Genomic DNA, 25,989 nt, shown 5'->3' with positions numbered 1-25,989 from the left:
CCTGCTTACTCTGTATCTGCTTGCTTTTCTACTGTTGTTGAGAGAAAACTCACTGCTTGTGGTATTCCAGCCAAGACGTGTTTTTTTTTTTTTTAATTATACTTTATGTTCTAGGATACATGTGCACAACATGTAGGCTTGTTACATATGTATACATGTGCCATATTGGGGTGCTGCACCCATTAAATAGTCATTTACATTAGGTATATTTCTTAATGCTATCCCTCCCCCCTCCCCCCACCCCACAATAGGCCCCAGTGTGTGATATTCCCCTTTCTGTTTCCAAGTGATCTCATTGTTCAATTTCCACCTATGAGTGAGAACATGCAGTGTTTGGTTTTCTGTTCTTGCTATAGCTTGCTGAGAATGATGGTTTCCAGCTGCATCCATGTCCCTACAAAGGACACAAACTCATCCTTTTTTATGGCTGCATAGTATTCCATGGTGTATATGTGCCACATTTTCTTAATCCAGTCTGTCGTTGATGGACATTTGGGTTGATTCCAAGTCTTTGCTATTGTGAATAGTGCCACAATAAACATACATGTGCATGTGTCTTTATGGCAGCATGATTTATAATCCTTTGGATATATACCTAGTAATGAGATGGCTGAGTCAAATGATATTTCCAGTTCTAGATCCTTGAGGAATCGCCACACTGTCTTCCATAATGATTGAACCAGTTTACAGTCCCACCAACAGTGTAAAAGTGTTCCTACTTCTCTACACCCTCTCCAACACCTGTTGTTTCCTGACCTTTTTAATGATCGCCATTCTAACTGGTGTGAGACAGTATCTCATTGTGGTTTTGATTTGCATTTCTCTGATTCAAGTGATGATGAGCATTTTTTCATGTGTCTGTTGGCTGCATAAATGTCTTCTTTTGAGAAGTGTCTGTTCATATCCTTTGCCCACTTTTTGATAGAGTTGTTTGTTTTTTCCTGTGCCTCACTCTTCTTAGTGTTTTGAGAGTAGGAGCGCTACCCCAACTTGAGCTCGGGTCACAATTATGAGCTCAATACCCCTTAACTGTGCTCAAACCCTGGGAAGTTGGGACAGGTCTTGTAGCTGTATACTCTTGTACCTCAGGGATAAGCTGTGCTGGAGCAGGAAAACTGCTTTCGGTCTGCCAGAAAAACACTCAGGTGGTACAGTGGAGGCTGTGCTATGTGTACACCCTTGAGGGAGCAACCAGGCATCAGCTGGGGAAGGGCCCGGCAGAAAACAGGCTGTGCAGATCAGATGCACTTCAGACCCTCGGGAAAGGCAGCCCTGCTCTCTCCTGGTCCAGCTGTCAGCAGGGGTTAGAGTCATGCAGAGAAAGATGGAGAGCCTTGGGGAGTGGGTGCCTATTCTTGTATTTTGCTGCAGCTGCCTCATGCATGAAACCTTTTGGGCTCCATGCATGTTCGAGCTCTGCCTCTTCCTACTCTCCTGGCAGTGCCCTCTGCCAGTTCAAATGTCTGTGTGGATCATGGGATCTCTTGTAGCTAGGATCTTAGAGGTCCATGACAAGCGTGTGTGACCCATAGTTCCTTCACTCTCTGCTTCCTTAGGTCCCGTTCTGGACCAAGAGCTGGTCCTGGTGTCTGGTGACACCATCTGGCTTCCTAGCTTCCTCCCTCTTCAAACTCAGTGTCTGTATTGCCGCTCTACTGACTTTATGTGCTTCTTTTTCCCCCAAAGATCTGTTCAAAGTGTGACGATTTACTTAATATTTTGTTTTCTCTCTGTGGAAGAGGTGTTTCCTGACTGCATCTGGTTGATCATCTTGCCCCCCAGCTAAAAGTGTAATTTGCATTTTGATATAATTGTCTCTGTGTCTGAACTTTATTGCAACTAAAAATTACTAGTTTTATGTTAGACTATTCTCAGTCTTCCTTCTTCATTACCAAACCTTATTGTTTGATCTTACAGAAGCAGTGGAAACTGCATCTTCAGAAGATCGACATGTGGATGGAGAGATTGAAGTTCTTCAACAGGCATTATATATGAAAATGATGCAAAATAAATATGAAACACTACAGATGGATCAGGAGAGGTTGGAAGAAGAACTAGTGAACTTCAAAAGTCTCATGGAAATGAATATGTTAGAATGTGGTCTATTGGAACACCATAAACAGGAGGTTGAAAAAGAGCAAGGCAGGAGATAATAGAACAATTAGAAAAAGTCAATCTATTTTTACAGGTTAGTTTATTATCCATAATGTGCCTTCATTCATTTCACTGCAAATTATAGTTTGGATATAAACATTGTATGTGTTTCTTCTACTTCGCTTGTAGCAATTTGTTTGGTAGATTTCTAGAAGGAAGATGATATCTGTTTCTCTCTCTAAATATTTCACTTGCCACCATTATTGTAACTAAATTGATCTTCCATAATAATGATACTCATTAGTGAATCATTTGATTACTAAAATCAGTTGGTATAAAACAAGACTAATAGAGAAAGAAAAATGTGATTTAAAAATTATACTACACTCTTAAAATATTCTTAAGTTATATTGTTCAACTTTTTAGAATTTAAATTGACTCTGTTATTCTTTGGAGTGTTACATTTTATGAGTACTACCATAAGCACGATTTCATTTTTTTATAATTCAGATTAAATTATTAACTTAGCTGATACTGATAATAAATATATTAAACTTGAGATTCTTTTTTCATATAGTTAAAAATGCTCTCTAGATCACTGACCCAAAACAAAAAGAAACAAATACACAATAGTTGTTCAGGCTATAATTTTTTATGTACCCTTTTAATTTGTTTTAGACACAAGAAACATCTCAAGAAGAGCTACAGTGGTTAACAGAGGAAAACATTGCTTCCATGTAAATTCAGATGGAACTTATAATTGAAAATCTGGAATTCGAACTCTACAAAGCAAACACTTCAGAAGCAGACTATAATACAGCAGAATTGGAAACATATAAGAAACTGTATCTAGAAGAATTAAAAGCTAGAGAATCTCTGTCAGATAAATTAAGCAAGTACGTCAAAAGACAGAATCACAGAAAATAAATGAAGCTCATTAATTTGCCTCAAAAGCATAATTTTTAGTGAGACAGATTCATAAGATTGGGGGAAGCAAAAGCTAACTAGATTAGACAATTTTGGAAAATGATGTTAGTAAATGAACTTACTTTTAAAATGTTAGTCTAGGACAATTCATACCACTCCCCTGTTTTTTTTTTGGTGGGGGTTTTTGTTTGTTTGTTTTTCTTTTGTTTTCTGTTTCTTTCTGTTGCCCAAACTAGAGTACAGTCAGTGGCATGATCTCGACTCACTGCAACTGTGCCTCCAGGGTTCTAGCAATTCTCCGGCCTCAGACTCCCAAGTATGACCTTTCATGTTCTCACCACACCCAGCTAAGTTTTGTATTTGTAGTAGAGACGGGGTATTGCCATGTTGGCCAGGCTGGTCTCAAACTCCTGACCTCAAGTGATCTGCCCACCTTTGCCTCAAACAGTGCTGGGACTACAAGCATGAGCCATCATGCCTGGCCTGATTTTTGGTTGTATATGGTTCTTTTTCCCCTTAATATTCTTTTTTTTTGAGACGGAGTCTTGCTCTGTCGCCAGGGCTGGAGTGCAGTGGCTGGATCTCAGCTCACTGCAAGCTCTGCCTCCCGGGTTTACGCCATTCTCCTGCCTCAGCCTCCAGAGTAGCTGGGACTACAGGCGCCCACCACCTCGCCAAGCTAGTTTTTTGTATTTTTAGTAGAGATGGGGTTTCACCGTGTTAGTCAGGATGGTCTCGATCTCCTGACCTCGTGATCCGCCCGTCTCGGCCTCCCAAAGTGCTGGGATTACAGGCTTGAGCCACCGCGCCTGGCCCCCTTAATATTCTTATGTAGTTAACCTGATCTACTAATCTTTCTGCCAAGTATCTGGAAGCTTCATAATTTAGACAGTGATACTGTAATACAATTGTTTGTCAGCATTCCTCTATATAGAAATATTAATTAGTTTAATTATTTTTGATAAGATCACAACTTAAACTGAAAAAAGGGTCAGGTACTTCTACTCCTTTGCACATTCTGGCACTCAGTAAATTAACTTTCCTTGATTGCAATCTTTGGTATTATCCTTAGAGGTCACCTTGGAACAAAGTATTTTGTACAGTTTTTCCATTCCACATAAAGGCATAGTTGTGAAATAGGGAATGGTTAACACAGGGTTGAAAGGAAATATAATTCATAAAGTGGTGAAAAATAACACCTTGGTCAGCCTGAGGTGGTGGGTGGAAGACCAAAAGGGCAGGCCCTACTTCTAATGCCTTGGCCAGGATTTTAGGAGCAAAATGCCTTTGGAGATGATTAAGTTCTCTTTGATCTCAGCTGTCTCCTTCTCCCCTGAGAGCTGTTCTGAATGATTCCTTGGTGCCAAATGCTTAATTTTTCTCAGATAATGGGTGAAATGTACAAGAGTGTTCAATAGAAATGTCTGAAAATGTCTTTGAGAGACAGTTTTTTTTTTTTTTTTCTGTAACTGGTTTACTAAATACAAGCTTCATTTTATTTATTTTACTGTCCATATTTAAGGAGTAAGACATGATGTTTTAATGTGTTTATACACAGTCAAATGGTTACTCTAGTCCAGCAAATTAGCATCTTTAACATTTCATGTAGTTACTCTTGAAACACAAGTATTTTCCCCTCCCCTCCCCTCCCCTCCCCTCCCCTCCCTTCCCCTTCCCCTTCCCCTTCCCCTTCCCTTCCCCTTCCCCTTCCCCTTCCCCTTCCCCTTCCCTTCCTTTTCTTTTTCCTTTTGAGATGGAATCTCCCTATGTCCCCCAGGCTGGAGTGCAATGGTGGGATCTCGGCTCACTCCAACCTTCTCCTCCCAGATTCAAGCAATTCTCCTGCCTCAGCCTCCCAAGTAGTTGGGATTACAGGCGTCCACCACCACGCCCAGCTAAGTTTTGTATTTTTAGTGGAGACGGGGTTTCTCGCCATGTGGGTGAGGCTGCTCTCGATTTCCTGAACTCAGCTGATCCGCCGTCCTCAGTCTCCCAAAGTGCTGGGTACAGGGTTGAGCAACCACCACACCACCACTGCTGGCCTTTCTTTTTTTTTTTTTTTTGGAGATGGAGTCTTGCTCTGCTCTGTCACCCAGCCTCAAGTCCAGTGGCACAATCTCGGGTCACTGCAACCTCCGCCTCCCAGGTTCAAGAGATTCTCCTGCCTCAACCTCCTGATTGCTGGAATTACAGGCGCCCAGCACCGCGCCCGGCTAATTTTTGTATTTTTAGTAGAGACGGGGTTTCACCATGTTGGGCAGGCTGGTCTCAAACTCCTGATCTCAAATGATCCACCAGTCTCGGCTTCCCAAAGTGCTAGGATTACAGGTGTGAGCCACCGACCCCGGCCTAAACACAAATATTTCTTTTTGTTTGTTTGTTTTTGTTTCTGAGGCAGAGTTTCGCTCTTGTTCCGCAGGCTGTAGTGCAATAGCGCAATTTTGGCGCACCGCATCCTCGGCCTCCAGTGTTCAAGTGGTTCTCCTGCCTCACCCTCCCGTGTAGCTGGCATTACAGGCATGCACCACCAAGCCCAGCAAATTTTTGTATTTTTAGTAGAGACAAGGTTTCTCCATGTTGATGAAGCTGGTCTCGATCTCCCCACCTCTGGTGACCCACTGACTCTGCCTCCCAAAATGCTGGGATTACAGCCATGAGACACTATGCCTGAGCTAAACACAAATATTTCTAATGGTATCTTTAAGAATCTTGTAAGTAGAGCCATTTCAGAAGGCAACAAGTGTGACCTGTTAATCCATACATCATTAATAGCTTTTGCTCTTCCCTCCCTACTTTGTTTGAATTACTTGTTTGTTAGAAACCCTCAAGAAATACATGTACTTCTTTACAACAATTTTAAAATTATAACTGTATACAGTACATAGGCTCTAATACACTTTCAGAGTTAAAACATGGTTTGTTGTATCTTTCATTGACTCATGGTCACTATTTAAACAACGCAAGTCATTTAGACATCATTTGTTAAAAAACAAAATACTCAGCATCTGTCTTTTGCAATCTTCACAGATGTAAAGAAATTCTAGCAGATGTCAGTACCAAACTTCTTCAAGAAAATGAGTGGAGCAGATGTTTATTTACTTCTCATACTACAAGGCCAGTTCTAGAGTCACCATGCAATGGAAATCTTAATGATAATTTAGATCTCAACAGAATACATATTCCAAGAGAAACCTTAATGATTCCTACCTCAAGCTCATTGTCTTCAAATATCAGAATGGAGAACGACTTGTCAAAAGTTAGGTATAGTATTATTTTTTCTTTGGTTTTCAGACTTCTGATATAGTTCTCTCTATATTTTTGGCAAAATATTGAGTTGTCTAACTGACTCATGTATTTTAAATAAAGGCCATAATTATCTGTGTTTTTAAGGAAAGGAAACAAACCTTACAGCTTTTCTTTTTTTTTTTTTTTTTTTTAAGTCCCTGGGGTTCTAATTGTCAAAAGATATTCATTTGTTAACGTTACTCAATAAATGTAACTATACCAGCACATTTAAAATTTCTGTAAAAATTACATTTAAGTTAGATTGTGGAAATGTACTGGTATTGCCTAACAACCAAAGTTATACTTGGAGATGCTTTGGCTTACTTTCTGTTTTTTTTTTTTTTTAAGTTCTAGGGTACATGTGCACAACGTGCAGGTTTGTTACATATGTGTACATGTGCCTTGTTGGTGTGCTGCACCCATCAACTCATTATTTACGTTGAGTATATCTCCTAATGCTATCCCTCCCCCCTCCCCCTACTCCACAACAGCCCCGGTGTGTGATGTTCCCCTTCCTGTGTCCAAGTGTTCTCATTGTTCAATTCCCACCTATAAGTGAGAACATGCGGTGTTTGATTTTTTGTCCTTGTCATAGTTTGCTGAGAATGACGGTTTCCAGCTGCATCCATGTCCCTAACAAAGGACATGAACTCATCCTTTTTTCTTACATGATTACATCCTTAATTGCTGTTGTACTTACAGCATTTCAATTCAATTGTTGCAAAATGTGCCTGTTGCTGTGCAGTTGTACAGTGGTTTTTAAATACTTAAAGCAATATTTGAATTCTTAAAGTGGAAGTTCACTTATGTCTATCTTACCATCACTCAGATGATTTATGGCTGAGATGGCAATGATATCAGGAGTAGTTAAATAGCAAATATGACCAAACAGAATACATTCTGTTCTTTCTACTCAGAATTCCATGTAAAACTGCACAGGGTTCCCAGCTCCCTAGGATATGACACTTGCAAACTTTCAAGGTTCAACTGAACAAGAACTTTTCAATCCAACTGTTAGGGTAGCCAGTTAGTCAGACATTAACAGGCAGAAGGAAAGGTAGCTATGTAGGAAGAAACACCGCAGAACAACTCTTAAGATGCTCAGTAATTACTCATTCTATGGTTGAACTGTCAGAATGCGTTAACTACAATCTGATAAAGAAGGGGAAAGGCAAAAGGGGAATTCTTAAGAGCTGTGTGGGCACAATGAGTACAAATTTGAGTGCTATACTACCTTCCTGGGGTGGAGGTAATGAGCAATGCCATCATTGGGTAGAATTTGTCTTGATCACTGGGTTCTGTATATGCACATTAACCAAGAGTAAGGGAGGGTCCCCCAGCCTGGGTGTGAACTGGGCAAGAACAAAGGCAGGAACCTAAAGAAGAAAGTGAGAGAAAAGATCAAATGCAGAATGTATTGAGGCTGTTCCCAGCCAAGTCAGCCCACTCTTCTCTTAAAGCATACTGTTACTTGCACAATAAATGTTTTGCTGGATTTACTAACTGGTTTTTTGGCTGAATTCTTTCTTGCAAAAAAGACAAGAGCTGAGGATACTTTCTGGAACTCCAGGCTTGGCCATACCTTTTGGTGCTGTGACTTGCATCTTGTTGTGAGTTGGGGACTGTGCTCACCACTGTCTCCTCTCACATGTCTGCTCCTATGCAGCATAGACTGTGAGAATGCTGAGCATGCTAAGCAATCTCCCTAGCATCTCCACTTTGTGTGTTCAACTGGAGCACTTTCACCTAATGCCCAACAGAGCTTCCCAAGCACAGAATGCTTTTTTCTTGACAGAGAAGCTAAGGCTTCTGATTACTTCCATATTCTCACAACTGACCTCTGGGGACTCACCACCCTGTCTTTCTTCACAGTTGCTCCTGCTGCCCGTGCCATCATGGCATCTCTCTTGCTAGCCAATGCCACCTCCTTTGCCATGTCTCTTCCCAGGTAGGCCACAATAGAATGGCTTTTTGCATGCTCTGTCACCACTCCTCTGCACTAATTCCACCTCCAGATGGAATGTAGGTAAATTTTAGGTGCTATGGTCTAGGTTTAGGGGTCTCCTTGGATGTACCTAGTACCCAATTTTCTCTCCATGTTCTTACCACTGAATTCTCAGGGATTTACCAATCAACTTCCCTCTTGTCTCTAGTCCTCCCCACTGTCCTTGACATGCTTTGCCTGTATGCAGAGGATTATCACTGAAGGCTACAAAAGTATAATTGGGCAGAGTCATCTATAATTAGATGCAAGACCTATGGACTTAGGGGGTCAACAGACCAAATGAGGGGAAGAGGTCACTGCTTGGTTGGGAGCATGTAGTAAGGGTGCACGAAATCTGAAGTTCTTCACAGACTAGGGATACCTGGTCTAGTGTGGGAAAGGGATGGAAAGGATGCTCTCTTCCTTTCACAATGGATGAGAATGGACAGAGAGCGAGGATGCTCACACTCCACTAGCCTTTTCTTCTCTCTGTTTTTCAGATGGGCATTCAACACTCCATACTGTAGGACTCTCCCCTTGGATGCATTCTCAACAGTTAGGACAAGTCTGATCCCCAGACATTAGAGAAAACTATATTAGTTTTCCTCTGTAATGCTTTATAGCATCAATACAAACTATATGACTAGGAAGACTGGCCAGAAAATGGTAGCCTTAATTTTAAGACCATCTTGCAGTTGGACCTACTTTGCAGGTGACAGGGAAAATGGTCAGAGGTGCCCTATGTCCAGGCCATTATGGCTCTAAAAGAAGACCAGGATCTCTGCTAAAAATGCAGATGGGACTCTGCCATCTTGGCTCTCATGAGCCCGTCAGCAGATAATTCTCCCATAAATGTCTTAGGAAATTTCCCAGCAGAGCATCCTCAGTTTCCTTTAATCCTCCCACTGAGGATCCAAAGCCACCAGCTCCTTGTTCTCACCCGAGGAACAAGAATAGGCACTGGGACACGAGGCTCTGGAAGCTGTTATCAACTGGGAGAAGTTCTACATCTGCCTTAAAATGTTCAATGGACAGTTAGCTATGCTTTGCGTGACTTGTGCCACTTTCTCAAGAAACAGCTTTCAATAATGTGCGAATGGCTCTTTTTGGAAAAAATATTTCCAAGACTATAGAACAAGTTTGTAGGGCCTGTGCCCTTTGCACATTAAATGTTTTGCACATTAAACAAAGAACCAAACCTCCTTTTCTTTTCCAGCCAGTCCAATGGAGGGGCAGTTATCCTGGGAGGACTGGCCGTTTGACTTCACCCGACTTCTTGCCTGTCAGGGATTAAATATCTTCTGGTCTTTGTAGACATATTTGCAGGTTGGATATGAACTTACTCCATGTGAATGGAAAAAGCAATGGGTGTAGTATAGGCCCTCCTCAAGGAGGTCATCCCTGGTTTGGCATCCCCAGGTCACTGCAAAGTGATAATAGTACATCCTTCACTTCACAGGTTACTCAACTTGTTTCCCAGGCCTTGGGAATCAGTTACTTTCTAAATTCCTCCTGGCACCCACAACACTGTTGAATCGTTGACAGAATTAACAAATCTCTCAAGCAAACCTTGGAAAAATTATTCCAAGAAACTTCAAACCATGACCAAAGCAATTACCTCTTGCTCTACTAAGGATGAGAAATATACCCATCTTTAATTTACAATTCAGTTCTTTTGAGTTATTATGTGGAAGACCCTTTCTTCACTTTCCTATTGGATACTGAACCTAACAATTCTAATTATGTTGATTCCCTATCCCAGTTTCAGCTGGTGGCTCAAAAACTAGGCCAAAATATATATTTCACACCCTGAAAACTCTGACCAAATTTTAAACCCACCCATACTCAAATTCTCATCAAGACTTGGAAGGATGGAACTCCAAACTCTCAACTGAGTCTTATTTGGAGAGGTCCTTACACTGTTTTACTCTCCACTCCTATCAGTTATGGTGCCAGGGATCACCAAGTGGATCCACTATTCCAAGGTAAAGCTATAGGATGCATCTCGGGCAGAGAAAGTCCTAGAGGTGCCATTGGACACCTGGATCACTTGTCCCCTCCAGGATCTCAAACTCCTCTTCAAGCAAAGCCAAAAGAATAAACATAAGTAAATTAGTAATGCTTTGGCCTGTTATACCATGAATCATAATACTCCTTGCAGGTTTACTAATATGTCTTTGCTACTGTGAACTAACACCCCCTCCAAGAAAAGGTCTGTTCTGTACTACCTGAATTTAAATCTCAAAGCCATAATCTGGGTGGCATTCTCTCTAATACTCACTGAGTTAACAGCTTCTGTTTCCGTAATCAAGAGACATCTTGATTTGGCTTTAGTCTGTTCTCTTTGGGATCATGCAACCCAGTGCTCTATGCTCACTAATGCTTCTAGCTAAAATCACCCTCATAGGCCCCAGCAGGCCACAACCATAACAAAAAACTCTACAAGCAGCTCAGCAACTATTAAAGTTCACCAAATCTTCCTGTGCCTCATCCTATTGGCTATATATGAATTCTTTCCATCCAGGGCAGGAACAGGCTCCCCAGCCATGATACAAGAATAAGCAACTATTCAAGCCCAATTTAGATTCACCTATCATTGGGAGCCCTGCATACAAAACCTTCCAAGAGATGTCATATGGTACCTAATACAAGTTAAAGTGGACATTCAAGCCTGGTTTAAGGCCTTGCACTATTTTAGGCCCCTTGTACTCCCCCATTACCCTCATCAGCCAGGCACCCCTAGGCATCACTACTACCAGAGATTCTGGAACTTTTGTGGGTTCTCTTAACCCTGACCACTTCAACACAACCATCACCATTGTTAATATCTCTCATACTTTTTTTCTCTAAAAACTAAAATGTCCAAATACCAAGTAAGGTTCTGTACCCGACCAAGCCAGCACTGGGTCATGCAAAAGTTTCAAATCTTTAACTCCCTTTGGGAGGTTCTTCTCCTTGACATTACTGAACACATGATCCTCTGGGAAAGAAGAACCATCCTTCTGTTCAAATTAGTCACCCATGTCTGGCTCCCTGGCAGCTGAAACTTTAATGACAGCATATCACATCTCAGGTAGCCAACAGGAATATTGGTCAATGTTTGGAATTGACCTTGCCTCCTTCAGTGTCTGTCCTTGTCTACCTATAACAGAACTTTATTTTCTATGTGGGACACAGGCCCACCTCCGTCTCCCTGCAAACTGGACTGGAGATTGCTCTCTGGCTTATCTCACTCCTAACATCACCATTGCTGCCAGTGATGCTTCTTTGCCTTTGCCCTTATTTATTACCTCACACTGTGCCCACCAAACAATACAATTAATTCCCTTTCTCATCAGGCTTGGCATCACCACAGATGCCATGATAGGAATAACCAGCATTGGCACAGATTCCTTAATCTACCACAGCCTGTCTCTAGAATTGACTCAAGAGATAGAAACCACTGCTGAACTGTAACAGGGTTACAGTGGCAAGGAAATTCTCTTGCAGCTCTAGTTCTCAAAAGTGGCTGAGGTCTTGACATGCTGGCTGCAATTTAGGGAAAATTAGTCTATGCTTGGAGAAAAGTGTCAATCTGGGTTAAGAAACCAGGGCAGACCCAGGAGCACATTAGAGATCTCATAAACCAGGCCTCTCGCCTTTGGGAAAGGACTTGAGGGTTGGCTCTCCTGATTCTGACTCTCACGGTTCCTTCCCTTCCTAGGACCCCTGGCCTCTACCTTCCTTCTTCTCCTTTCTGGGCCTTGCTTCTTGAACCTGCTAACTAAGTTTATCAACCTCTTTCCTACCCTCGAGGACAATCAAATCCCTGCACGTCTCCACTGGACACTGTGGTTCAAACCTTTAGATATACAACAACAATCTCAAATCTTGTCACCATGATAGCAAGCAAGGCGGGGACCCTGAAGACCCTCAACACCCCTTTTTAGCAGAAAGTAGCTACAGAAGGACCCCTGTCTCAATTCCCAAAAGATTTCTGGGTCCCAACTCCTTGAGGGATAAATGTAAGAGTAGGCAGTTGGTCAGATATGAGCAGGCAAGAGGGGAGGTATCCATGTTGGAAGGAACAGCCCAGAACACCTCTTCAGATGACCAGTACTCACTCTATGGTCAAACTCAAAATGTGGTTAACTAGATCCTGATAAGGAAGGAAAAAGGCAAAAGTAGAATTCCTGAGAGCTGTGCTGGTGCAATGAGTACAAATTTGACTGCTATATGACCTTTCTGGGTGGCAGTAATGAGCAAAGTCACTATTGGGTAAGATTTTTATTGATCTCTAGGTCCAGTACACATGCATTACGCACAGTAAAGGAGAAGCAAGACCAGCCAGGCACGGTGGCTCATGCCTGTAATTCCAGCACTTTGGGGTCTGAGGTGGGCGGATCACCTGAGGTCAGGAGTTCAAAATGAGCCTGGCCAACATGGTGAAACCTGGTCTCTACTAAAATAGAAAAAATTAGCCAGATGTGATGGCGCATGCCTGTAATCCCAGCTACTTGGGAGGCTGAAGCAGGAGACTTGCTTGAACCTAGGAGGCGGAGGTTGCAATGAGCTGAGATTGTGCCACTGCACACCAGCCTGGCCAACAAGAGTGAAACCCCATCTCAAAAATTTAATTAATTAATTAAGGAGAAGAAGACCACAGAAGATCACAATGCAGAATGTCCTGGGGCTGTTTCCAGCAGGGTCAGTGCACTCCTGTCTTGGAGTTCGCTTTTACTTCCCTCAATAAAACTTTTGCCTGCTTTACTAATTGGTCTTTTTGGTGAATTCTTTCTCTAAGAAGACAACCAGGAACACTCTGCATCACTGAGATCGATAGTATCAACATGTGATTTCCCTCATGGTAGGAGTCCATTTCTGGGGATCTCAAAATAAATCCAATAATGGCAAGGTGTATCAATTATAGAGTTGGTAAAGAAAAAAAAATAGTGCAACTATGCTTGATTAATTTTAAGAAATTTTTCTAAGGTTTGACCATTTTTCAACTAAGGGGAAATTACAAAAGCCAGGTGCAGCAGGACACAAATGAAGTCCCAGCTACTCCAGATGCTGATGCAGGAAAATCACTTGAGCCCAGGGGTTCAAGGTTGTAGCATAAAATGCTGGTGCCTGTGACTAGCCACTGCACTCTAGCACTACAGCCTGGGCAACACAGTGTGACCCCGTCTCTTGAAAAGATTACAAAAATTATAAAATATTTATTTCAACAAAAATAAATAAGCAAATTGTAACTAGTTTTTTGTGTCTTATTTTTATTAGAAAATTCAGTCAGTGCACTTTGGCTTATCATTTGGATGGTGTTTTTGTGATCTCCTTAATGCTCAGAAAAGTAATAATAAACCCATGTTAAATGAAACCATGAAAAAAGCAGTGCATTTAATAGAAAATACCTTTCCAGAGTAAAATCTTAGGTGTATTTCTTTAGTGCCAGTGTCTTGGATGATGGGCCCCTAGAAGTTGTCAACATCTCTTCTTGATTGGAGAAAGTGTTAAGCCCCAAAGTAGCTGGAGCAGTATATTTTCACCTTTTGTCAAGAGGGCAGGAACTTGATTACTTTGAGTGCTATTCAACAGTTTCTGATTTAATTAAAAATGCAACACAAGCCAATTATATTGCTGCTAACTCCTCGCTGGATATCTTTTGCTACTGTCAAAGGAATTGTGGTCTCACTGGACAGTCAATTAACTGGGGAGTCTTGAATCTTGGATGATGGCTGAAAAAACATTATCCACCAGAGGAATACCAATTCTTCAAATACCCCATATCCATCAGTATCTTGAATCATGCTTGATTCTGAAGAATTCTCAACAAGTCATGTCAATGGGGCTTTCCGGCCTTGGATTTGAAATGTTGATGTTTATTTTATAGAAAGGAGACTGTTCTGTTGTAATTATTTTATTGAGAAACACAACTTTTGAGCCGTTGGAAAAAAAAATACAAGTTGCTGGAAAATCAGAATGAAGAATACAGAATTATCAGACTACAACGTACTGTCAAATTTGATTTCAAGAAATTACAGAAAACCTTTCCTCAAGTTTAATCTCACAGAATTTATTTCTACAAAGAATTCCAAGATAAATTCAGTTTTCTGGAAGATTTTTACATGGCTTTTACTCGTTCTTCATATCGAATATCAACAGATGAGTATATCAATTATTTGGCTAGTGAATTCATGAGTGCAAAACTCAGAGACATTCCAATATTACATTGCTTACATCGTTAGGCATAGGCTCAATGCCAGCTCTGGCAACTGAAAATAAGCTCTTTTGTGATCTAAAGGCTTAAATTCCTCCAACCAAACTGCTTGATTCAGATTCAGCTCTGCATATTTTAAAATTGTTTCTGGAAGAACATGTAAATGAGACTTAAGAGAGAAAAAGGCTTGAAACCGGGAGGCGGAGGTTGCGGTGAGCCCAGATTGCACCATTGCACTATAGCCTGGGGGACAAAAGCGAAACTCTGTCTCAAAAAAAAAAAAAAAAAAAAAAGAGAGAGAGAGAGAGACAGAGATAGAGGAAAGGAATGGCCACAAACCACCTGAAATTAAAAAAAAAAAAAAAAAAAATCAGCTACGCAACATGCCAAATCAGAATGAAAACAGAGGTACAAGATTGTAAACAGAATGCAATCAAACTTGTCTTGAGCTTACCTAAAGTTTTCTTTCCTGATAATTTTAGGCAACTTTGATTAACGTTAAATTGACATTCTAAACTAACAAGTCATTTGAGTTTATATATGTTAGTAAACATTCCCTATATAATTTTTATTGTCCAAGACTAAATCTAAAGAGTTTAAGTATAATTTAAAAATTTGTCTTCATTGATTTAAAAATAAAGTTTGTTAAATTTAGTACTTTCCCAATTAAATTGATCATTGTTAGTCCTTTATTTGAGAAATCTGCAAAACTCCACTGAAAATAAATTAGTAGTAGAAATTATTCCTAAATATCAAAAAATGAGTAATTTAGTCAATTGATTTCACAAAGAAATAAAGGAAATTTGCTTAATTAGCAGAGAGTATCATTCCTACTATTTTTGTTGTTCTTGGATTAGTGTTCTGAGACAGATACAGTGGCAAGTAATTGCATAATTAAAGTAATATGTACATTTTTAAATTAAACGACAATAAAAATAGGTTATGCAACGTCCTTAAAAACATTGTGGCCTAATTCCCATGTTATTTACTACTATGCTACACCACACTCAACATCATTTAAATGCTCAGTCTGGGATAGGTGCTACATTAAATTTCAGCAAACTTCACAAGACCCTTATGGGATGATATGCTTCAGTGTTGTAAGTTTGTGTGCCTGTACTAGTCTTGAATTTTCTGGGGGTATACTGACCCAGTATTACTCCAGACACCCAAGAATCTGTCTAGATTTCACAGTAGAACTGATATTAATCTTGACCATAGGTGACAGTGTTGTGGCATTTATTTGGAAATTATTTTTCCTTGATTTTTCTTTGCTTTTTAATTGTTTCGTGCATTTTTAAATGTACAGAACATTTCAAAATGTTTATCTGGATAAACTGTTTAGTCTTCATTTTAAACTCCTGTCTCTGGAATGTTTCTTAGGTTTCTCCTATCCATAATATCATACACATATTTGCAATATTTTTCTTGTACTGTTTTTGACTCACTTTGTTTTTCATCTTTTTTAGAATAACAAAAGTGATATCAATTGATTGTGAAAATACTGAAGTGGCATATAAGTTTCCGAAGTGCATATATGTATTTTTTTTACCAATAGATGGGGGAATCCTGTGTCATATTTTAATGTACATTTTGACCATTAGACAGATGAAGCATCTTCTCGTTTGTTAATACATGATGCACACTATTTTTACTGTGAAATTCCTCTTTATATTTTTTGCCCATTTTCCCACTGGGGTGTGCAAGTTCTTAGTTATTTGAATGACCTCTATATATTCTGAATTTTCCTCTTTCATTATATACACCTTGTAAGTATTTTCTTCTAGTCTATTATTTCTCATTTAACATTATTTATCAATAGTTTGCAAAAATGGGTCTTTTTAGATAGTAAAATTTGTCTTTTACTTCATGATAGTTGTACTTCATGTCATAAGTAAAATGCGTGACTATTTTAAAATTTTCATTTCTTGTAGTACTGATTTTTTGTTGTTGTTGTTGAGATGGAGTCTTACTCTGTCGCCCAGGCTGGAGTGCATTGTTGCCATCTCGGCTCACTGCAAGCTCCGCCTCCCAGGTTCATGCCATTCTCCGTCCTCAGCCTCCCGAGTAGCTAAGACTACGGGCAACCACCACCACGCCCGGCTATTTTTTTTTTTTTTTTTTTTTGTATTTGTAGTAGAGATGGGGTTTCACCGTGTTAGCCAGGATGGTCTCAATCTCCTGATCTCGTGATCTGCCTGCCTCGGCTTTCCAAAGTGCTGGGATTACAGGCATGAGCCTCCGCGCCCAGCCCTGGTATTTTTTTTATTTCAGTCTTTATGTTATTTGAAATTCATTATTGCTTGTTTTATCAAATTTCAAATTTTACCCAACTTTCTCAAATACATTCTTTACTGATTACAAATGCTACATTTGTCATCTCAGGAATTCTCATATATTTCCTGTCTGGCTGTCTCATTCCTGCTGTGGGTGTGTTTTGTACCAGCACAGAGCTGTGGAGTTGCCATATGCTCTGACATCCGGTAAAAGCAGACCTCCGCGCACTGGTAGGTTCTCTCTTTCTTTTCTTTTCTTTTCTTTTCTTTTCTTTTCTTTTCTTTTCTTTCTTTCTTTCTTCTTTCTTTCTTTCTTTCTTTCTTTCTTTTTCTTTCTCTTTCTTCTTTCTTTCTCTTTCTTCTTTCTTTCTTCTTTCTCTCTTTCTTCCTTCCTTCCTTCCTTCCTTCTTTCTTTTTTTTCTTTCTTCTTTCTTTCTCTTCTTTTCTTTCTTTCTTTCTTTCTTTCTTTCTTCTTTCCCTTCTTTCTTCTTTCTCTCTCCTCCTTCCTTCCTTCCTTCCTCCTTCCTTCCTTCCTTTCCTTTCCTTTCCTTTCCTTCCTTTCCCTTTCTCTCTTTCTCTCTTTCTCTCTTTCTCTTCTTTTCTTTCTTTTTCTTTTCTTTCTTTCTTCTTCTTTTCTTTCTCTCTTTCTCTCTTTCTTATTTCTTCTTTCTTTCTTTCCTTTCTTTTGCTTTTTAGAATAAAGTTGCTATTTTTATATGGGTTCTCATTTTTGTACAAACTTTGGAGTAGTTCATGAAATCACATACCAATTACCATCTGATTGAAATTTCAATCAGTTTTTAGATATAAACTTCGGGACTAAAGCCATCTCTCTTTTTTGGCACTTCTGATTTTTATTGACTTTCAGTTCAAAATGTATTCTACTTGGTATTTTGATTGTTGTTTGTTTATGAATTATTTAGAAGATTATTGTTTGATTTCCAAACTCTTTTGAGTTTACTAAGTATCTTCTTGATATTGCCTTCCTTTTTCAATTTATATTTTAGGTTCAGGGGTACATGTGCATCTTTGTTATGTAGGTAAATTACATGTTGCTAGGGTTTGGTGACAAAATGATATATTACTGAATTAGTGAGCATAGTGCCTGATGTACTAGGTATAGGTAGTTTTCCAATCTTCATCCCCTTTCCAGCCTCCCTCCTCAAATAGGACCCCCTGTGGCATCTGTGGGTCCCCTTTTTTGCTCATGTGTCATCAAAGTTTACTTCCCACTTATACATGACAATGAGGGTTTTTTTTGTTTGTTTCTGTTCCCATGTTAATTTCCTTTGTTAATTTGCTGGATGTAGCTCCAGCTACATACATTTTGCTGCAAAAGACATAATTTCATTCTTTTTCTGTTGTTGTTGCTGTGTAGTATTTCATGGAGTATGTACTATATTGTCTTTATCAGCCTCTAGGCTGAGTCCCTGTCTTTACGATTGAGAAGAGTACTGTGATAAACATATAAGTACATATGTAAATTTGGTAGACTGATTCATATTCCTTTGTGTATCTACCCTGTAATGAGATTGCTGGGTCAAATGGTACTTTTTTTTGTTTTTGTTTTTGTTTTTAAGTTCTTTTAGAAATCTTCAAACTTCTTTCTACATAGCTGAATTAATTTACATTCCCACTAGCCATGTATAAATTTTCCCTTTTATCTGCAATGACACCAACATCTGTTATTTTCTGACTTTTTATTTATAGCCATTCTGATTGGTGTGAAATGGTGTCTCATTGAGGTTTTAATTTGCATTTCTGTAATAGTGATTAAAGAAGTTGAGCATTTATTCATATGCTTGTTGACTGCATGTATGTCTTTGAGAAGTGCCTGTTCTGTCCTCTGCCCATTTTTGAATGGGGTTCTTTGGTTTTTGCTTAAAAATTTGTTTAAGCTCTTTGTAGGTTCTGGATATGAGACCTTTGTCAGATGCACAATTTGAAAGTATTTTTTCTCATTTTGTAGGTTGTCTGTTTCTTCTGTTGATAGTTTATTTTGCTGAGGATAGTCTCTTAGGTCTCATGTGTCTATATATGTTTTTGTTGCAATTACCTTTGGAGACTTGGTCTTGAAATTTTTGCTATGGCCTAGGTCTAGAATAGTATGTCTTATGTTTTTGTCTAGGATTTGTATAGTTTTAGGTCCTACATGTAGGTTTTTAATCCATCTTCGATTGATTTTTGTATATGGTAAAAGGAGTGGTGCAGTTTCAATCTTCTGCATATAGCTAGCCAGTTATCCTAGTACCATTTAATGAATAGAAAATCTGCTCTTCATTGCTTGTTATTGTAGACTTTGTCAAAGATAAGAAGGTTATAGGGTTGCCTTTATTTCTGGGTTCTCTAACCTGTTCCATTTGTCTATGTTTTTGTACCAGACCCATGATGGTTTGGTTAATGAAGTCTTGGAATATAATTTGAAAAGTTAGGTAATGTGATGCCTCCAATTGTGTTCTTTTAGCTTAGGATTTCTTTGGCTATTCCAACTCTTTCTTGGTTTCATAGAAATTTTAGGATAGTTTTTTTTTCTAATTTCTGTGCCAAATGACTTTAGTTGTTTGATCAGAATAGCATTGAACTATCAATTGCTTTGAGCAGTAATGTCATTGTAAAAATATTGATTCTTCCTATTCGCGAGCATAGAATGTGTTTCCATTGATTTGTACCATGTCTAATTTCTTTTCAACAGTGTTTTATAATCTAATTGTAGAGATCTTTCACATCCTTAGTTAGCTGTATTTCTAGGTAATTTATTTTTCTTATGGCTATTGTGAATGGGATTGCAGTCTTGATTTGGCCATCAGATTGGATGTTATTGGTGTATAGAAATGCTACGGATTTCTTTGTCCATTGCTTTTGTATCCTGAGACTTGGTAAATAACTAAAGTTGTTTATCAGTGCTAGGAGCCTTTGGGCAGGAACTAAATGGATTTCTGGGTATAGAATCATACTATTATAATGTTTGTGAAGAGAGTTATTTCAAATCCTGTCTCCTTCTCAGATGCCTTTTCTTTCTCTTGCTTGGTTGCTCTGGCCAGGACTTACAGCACTACGTTGAACAGGATGATGAGAGTGGACATTCTTATCTTGTTCTGGTTCTCAGGGGGAATGGTTTAAGCTTTTGTCTATTCAGTACAATGATAGTTGTGGGTTTGTTACAGGTGGCTCTTATTTTGTGATATGTTCTTTCAATGCATAGTGTGTTGAGGATTTTAACATGATAGATGTTGAATTTTATGAAAAGCCTTTTGTGCATCTTTTGAGATAACATGTGGTTTTTGTTTTTAGTTCTGTTTATGTGCTTAATCACATTTATTGATTTGCATATGCTAAACCAACCTTGAAGGAATAAAGCCTACTTGATCATGGTAGATGAACTTTTCCATGTGCTGCTGGATTGGTTTGTTGGTATTTTGTTGAGAATTTTGCATCTATGATCATCAGGATATTGGCCTGAAGTTTTCTTTCTTTGTTGCATCTCTGCCAGGTTTTGGTAACAGGATGATGTGGGCCTTGTAGGATGAGTTAGGAATGAGTTTTTCTCAATGTTTTTGAACAGTTTCAGCATACATGGTACCAGCTCTTCTTTGTACATCTGGTAGAATTCAACTGTGAATCCATCTAGTTCTAGGGTTTTTTCAGCTGGTAGTCTGTGTATTACTGCCTCAGTTTCAGAGCTCACTATTGGTTTGTTCAGGGATTCAATCTCTTCCTCGTTGAGTCTTGGGAGTGTGGTATATATCAAGGAACTTATCCATTTCTTCTAGATTTTCTACTATATATGCATTGAGGTGTTCATAATATACTCTGATGGTTATTTGTATTTCTTTAGGGTTAGTGGCAATATCCCCTTAGTATTTTCTGATTGTGTTTATTTGAATCTTCTCTCTTTTCTTCCTTATTAGCCTAGCTAGTGGTCTATCTATCTTATTAATTGTTCAAAACACAAGCTCCTGGCTTCCTTGATATTTTCAGTGGTTTTTAATGTCTCAGTTTTAAAAGGAGCCAAAATAGCCCAGGTAATCTTAAGCAAAAAGAGCAAAACTGTAGGCATAACGTTACCTGGCTTCAATCTATACCATAGGGCAACAGTGAAACAAAACAGCAAGGTACTGGTACAAAAACAGACACATAGACCAATAGACTGGAATACAGAGTCCAGAAATAAGGCCACACACCTACAGCCATGTGGTCATTGACAAAGCTAACAAAAACAAGCAACGTGAAAAGGATTTTCTACTCTGTAAAGAGTGCTGTGATAACTGGCAAGCCATATGCAGGAGGTAGAAACTGGACCCCTTCCTTACACCATATATAAAAGTCAACTCAAGATGGCTTAAAGACTTAAATGTAAAACCCAAAACTATACAATCTCTGGAATACAATCTAGGCAATACAATTCTGAACATAGGAATACACAAAGATTTCCTGACAAAGACATCAAAAGCAATTATGCAAAAGCAAAAATTGACAAATGGGATCCAATTAAACTAAAGAGCTGCTGCACAGCAGAAGAAACTATCAACAGAGTAAACAACCTACAGAATGGGAGAAAAATTTTGCAAAATATGCATCGGACAAAGGTCTAATATCCAGTATCTATAAGGAACTTACACAAATTTATAAGAAAAAAACAAACAACCCCATTAAAAAGTGGACAGAGAATATGAACAGACAATTTTTAAATTATTATAATTTAAATTCTGGGATATATGTGCACAATGTGCAGGTTTGTTGCATAGGTATACATAGGTGGTTTGCTGCATCCATCAACCCATCATCTACATTAGGTATTTCTCCTAATGCTATCCCTCCCCATATCTGGGGCTACATGCTGGGAATACAGGTATGTGACACCATCCCCATCCTGATCTACTGCAGATTCTCTTGATTTCTGGGTAAAGGGACTGACTGCACCATCCTATTCTGTGAAACTTCTCACACAAATACTTCTACTTTAAGAGTTCTTCCACTTGGTCCAGAACCATAATCCATCAATTCCATTATTTTGTCTCTTAAGAGAATACACAAATGACAAGCTGACCCATCAAAACACACACCTCTTTGCCCCAGATAACAAACACTAAAAACCCCAGCTGGTCTTCTTTCACTTCATCCACTTGAGATAGTCACTTTCTCATGAGTGCCTTAACTCCTTGATTTACTGCTCTCCCTTTCTCTGGCACAATCTCCCACCTGGATGAATCCTGCATTATCTTTGTTCAATGACATCACTCAGCTGAGCCAGAGAGAATGTAGAAAAGTGGCCAGGTGGTGTCAGCACAAATTCAAAACTACCCACACACCAAACTGGCCATAAACATTGTCCAGAAATCATTAAGTTTATGTTCTCTGAGAAAATCCTTTCTTCAGTATCCCAACATCTCTAATAATCTTCTCCACATCCTTGTAACATTCACTCACCTGGCATCTTGCCCAGTAATTCATACAAAAATTAGATTGCATGAGGCAAGAACCATCTGATCTTCCCACCACTTCCCAAAGTAATATGCCCAGGTCTGCACCTTCTTATCCTTCTTTATTTCATCATGTCAGTAAAAAGACATACCATAGATAAGAGACTGAGATGACATCCAGTCTCATTTGTAAGGTAATCTTGTAAGGATACTGGTAGGCTGAAGTGGAGAATCCCTTGAGGCCGGGAGTTTAAGGCTTTAGTGTGCAGGGATTGTGCCTGTGAATAGCAGCTGCACTCCAACCTGGTCAACATGGTGAAAACCTGGTTATAGAAATATACATACATAGTAGCTCAGACTCAGGCTTCTAACAAAACAGATGGAAAAGGGAAGTCCTCACAGCAATTGGTACCTTAGTGGTAACAGAATTTTCCCAGAATAGTGAGTCATCTTTCTTTAGCCCCAGTCAGTGGCTATTGCCTGTCCTGGCATGGTCCCTGCCCCAGCCCAACCTCATACCCCCACCCACATCTTTTCTGCCCTCAGCCAGAGACACAGTGGAAAGACCCATGAGGAGAGGTATATAAGAGTGCAGTCCCAGAAAAAGTCTCATCGCATCCTCAAATATCTTGCTACTGTGTCCACTTTCCCCAAGACATCACTTCAGTGTTACTCATGCATGAGTACAAGGGGACAAGGGGACAAGGGGCCTAGTTCAGTTCTTAAGAAGAAATCCCTCACCTTTCTCCCCAAATCCACTGGCCAGCTTGATGCATTGAAATATACTTGATTCAGCTGTTTATTCAAATGCAGAAAGCTTTTGGGAAGTTGCAGCTTTTGACAAGGCCTTGAGGTTCTCTTCATTAGATGGTTTTCTTCAATGCCCCCACTCTTAGATTGTGACTTCCAAACTGAAGAATCATGTCTGAGACACTTGCCCATCTGTAGCACAAATAATTCTCTATTTTTTTAACCAAGGAAACCCCACTAAACCATCTGTCAGTCATTGGCTTGGAGGCTGATGTCTCATTTTATGTCTTCCGTAGGGATGGCGGAGTGAAAGGGGGATGCTACACAGGCTATCTTGGTCTCTTTGAGCTCTTTTTTAAAAAGATGGAGTAGAGTAAGAGGATCAAGACCTAGCGGCAGGTGGCTCTGACCCACCCAAGCCCATCCCATCATGAAGGTTTTTGTCATTCATCTTAAGGTCTATTTTCCTGCCTGTTTCCCAGGGGAAATCTTCAGTCTAATTCCACATATCCATGGTTGCAGCCTTTTGGAGTTGAAACCACCTTTGCAGAATTATAAAGAATGAGATCAATTTAATATAACTGACTCCATCTTACTTCTAATTTCACAAGTTACATTGTTTTTTGCTTAATCTATCATGGAGGTCAAGATAACCATGAGAGGAATTTGGTTTATTTTTAAACTTGAGGCAGAGAAAACTGACCCCCCTCCTTGTAAGGAGATTGAAACTGCATTCATAATACAAGATGTGAATTATAGTAGATGTGTAAGCTTTGTTAAGGACAGGGATAGTTGCACTATGCCTGCCATTGCTTAGCTTGAGTTCTGTTGTTTTATATATATACTTTATGTTCTAGGGTACATGTGTACAACATGCAAGCTTGTTACATATGTATACATGTGCCATGTTGGTGTGCTGCACCCATTAACTCATCATTTGCATTAGGTATATCTCCTAAGGCTATCCCTCCCCCCTCCCCCAACACCACAACAGGCCCGATGTGTGATGTTCCCCTTTCTGTGTCCAAGTGTTCTCATTGTTTAATTCCCACCTGTGAGTGAGAACATGTAGTGTTTGGTTTTCTGTTCTTGTGATAGTTTGCTGTGAATGATGGTTTCCAGCTGCATCCATGTCCCTACAAAGGACATGAATTCATCCTTTTTTTATGGCTGCATAGTATTCCGTGGTGTATATGAGCTACACTTTCTTAATCCAGTCTGTCACTGATGGACATTTGGGTTGGTTCCAAGTCTTTGCTATTGTAAATAGTGCCACAATAAATATACATTTGCATGTGTCTTTATAGCAGCATGATTTATAATCCTTTGGGTATATACCCAGTAATGGGATGGCTGAGTCAAATGATATTTCTAGTTCTAGATCCTTGAGGAATCACCACACTGTCTTCCACAATGGTTGAACTAGTTTACAATCCCACCAACAGTGTAAAAGTCTTCCTATTTCTCCACATCCTCTCCAGCACCTGTTGTTTCCTGACTTTTTATTGATCACCATTCTAACTGGTGTGAGATGGTAGCTCATTGTGGTTTTGATTTGCGTTTCTCTGATGGCTAGTGATGATGAACATTTTTTCATGTGTCTTTTGGCTGCATAAATGTCTTCTTTTGAGAAGTGTCTGTTCATATCTTTTGTCCACTTTTTTATGGGGTTGTTTGTTTTTTACTTGTAAATTGTTTTGGGTTCTCTGCAGGTTCTTGATATTAGCCCTTTGTCAGATGAGTAGATTCCAAAAATTTTCTCCCATTATGTAGGTTGCCTGTCCACTCTGATGGTAGTTTCTTTTACTGTGCAGAAGCTCTTCAGTTTAATTAGATCCCATTTGTCAATTTTGGCTTTTGTTGCCATTGCTTTTGGTGTTTCAGACATGAAGTCCTTGCCCATGCCTATGTCCTGAATGGTATTGCCTAGGTTTTCTTCTATGGTTTGTATGGTTTTAGGTCTAACCTTTAAGTCTCTAATCCATCTTGAATTAATTTTTGTATAAAGTGTAAGGAAGGGATCCAGTTTTAGCTTTCCACTCATGGCTAGCCAGTTTTCCCAGAGCCATTTATTAAATAGGGAATCCTTTCCCCATTTCTTGTTTTTGTCAGGTTTGTCAAAGATTAGATGGTTGTAGATGTGTGGTATTATTTCTGAGGGCTCTGTTCTGTTCCATTGGTCTATATCTCTGTTTTTCTACCAGTAGTATGCTGTTTTGGTTACTGTAGCCTTGTAGTATAGTTTGAAGTCAGGTAGTGTGATGCCTCTAGCTTTGTTCTTTTGGCTTAGGATTGCCTTGGCCGTGCGGTCTCTTTTTTGGTTCCATATGAACTTTAAAGTAGTTTTTTCCAATTCTGTGAAGAAGTCATTGGTAGCTTAGTGGGGGTGGCATTGAATCTGTAAATTACCTTGAGCAGTATGGCCATTTTCATGATATTGATTCTTCCTATCCATGAGCATGGAATATTCTTCCATTTGTTTGTGTCCTCTTTTATTTCATTGAGCAGTGATTTGTAGTTCTCCTTGAAGAGGTCCTTCATGATTTGACTCTCTGTTTGTTGTTGGTGTATAAGAATGCTTGTGATTTTTGCACATTGATTTTGTGTCCTGAGACTTTGCTGAAGTTGCTTATCAGCTTAAGGAGATTTTGGGCTGAGATGAGGGGTTTTTCTAAATATACAATCATGTCATCTGCAAACAGGGACAATGCGATTTCTTCTTTTCCTAATTTAATACCCTTTGTTTCTTTCTCTTGCCTGATTGCCCTGGCCAGAACTTCCAACACTATGTTGAATAAGAGTGGTGAGAGAGGGCATCCCAGTCTTCTGCCAGTTTTCAAAGCAAATGCTTCCGGATATTGCCCTCTCAGTATGATATTGGCTGTAGGTCTGTCATATATAGTTCTTATTATTTTGAGATATGTTCCATCAATACTGAATTTATTGAGAGAGTTTAGCATGAAGGATGGTTGAAGTTTGTCAAAGGCGTTTTCTGCATCTTTTGAGATAATCATGTTGTTTTTGTCTTTGGTTCTGTTTATATGCTGGATTACA

At 39.3% G+C, this 25,989-nt stretch overlaps 1 protein-coding gene across 1 annotated transcript; it reads left to right on the top strand.

Moving 5' to 3' along the window:
* Window positions 1-2,841: 2,841 nt before the first annotated feature.
* LOC117082826 (ankyrin repeat domain-containing protein 26-like) lies at window positions 2,842-7,855 on the top strand. The gene is made up of 3 exons (XM_033209856.1): window positions 2,842-2,990; window positions 6,049-6,278; window positions 7,842-7,855. Exons 1-3 carry the CDS (start codon window positions 2,842-2,844, stop codon window positions 7,853-7,855), a joined length of 393 nt encoding a protein of 130 aa, XP_033065747.1.
* Window positions 7,856-25,989: the final 18,134 nt, after the last annotated feature.

This window comes from Trachypithecus francoisi, unplaced genomic scaffold, assembly GCF_009764315.1.
Source record: "Trachypithecus francoisi isolate TF-2019V2 unplaced genomic scaffold, Tfra_2.0 Lachesis_group9, whole genome shotgun sequence".
Taxonomy (NCBI): domain Eukaryota; kingdom Metazoa; phylum Chordata; class Mammalia; order Primates; family Cercopithecidae; genus Trachypithecus; species Trachypithecus francoisi.
The sequence above is the reverse complement of the archived record's forward strand: the minus strand, read 5'-3'. Positions and strand labels throughout refer to the sequence as shown.

Bases quoted from the DNA above. Each gene is read 5' to 3' on its own strand.
- LOC117082826 (XM_033209856.1), top strand. From the start codon at position 2,842: ATGGAACTTATAATTGAAAATCTGGAATTCGAACTCTACAAAGCAAAC. The intron at 2,991-6,048 runs GTACGTCAAAAG...CAATCTTCACAG, and splicing joins CTGTCAGATAAATTAAGCAA to ATGTAAAGAAATTCTAGCAG.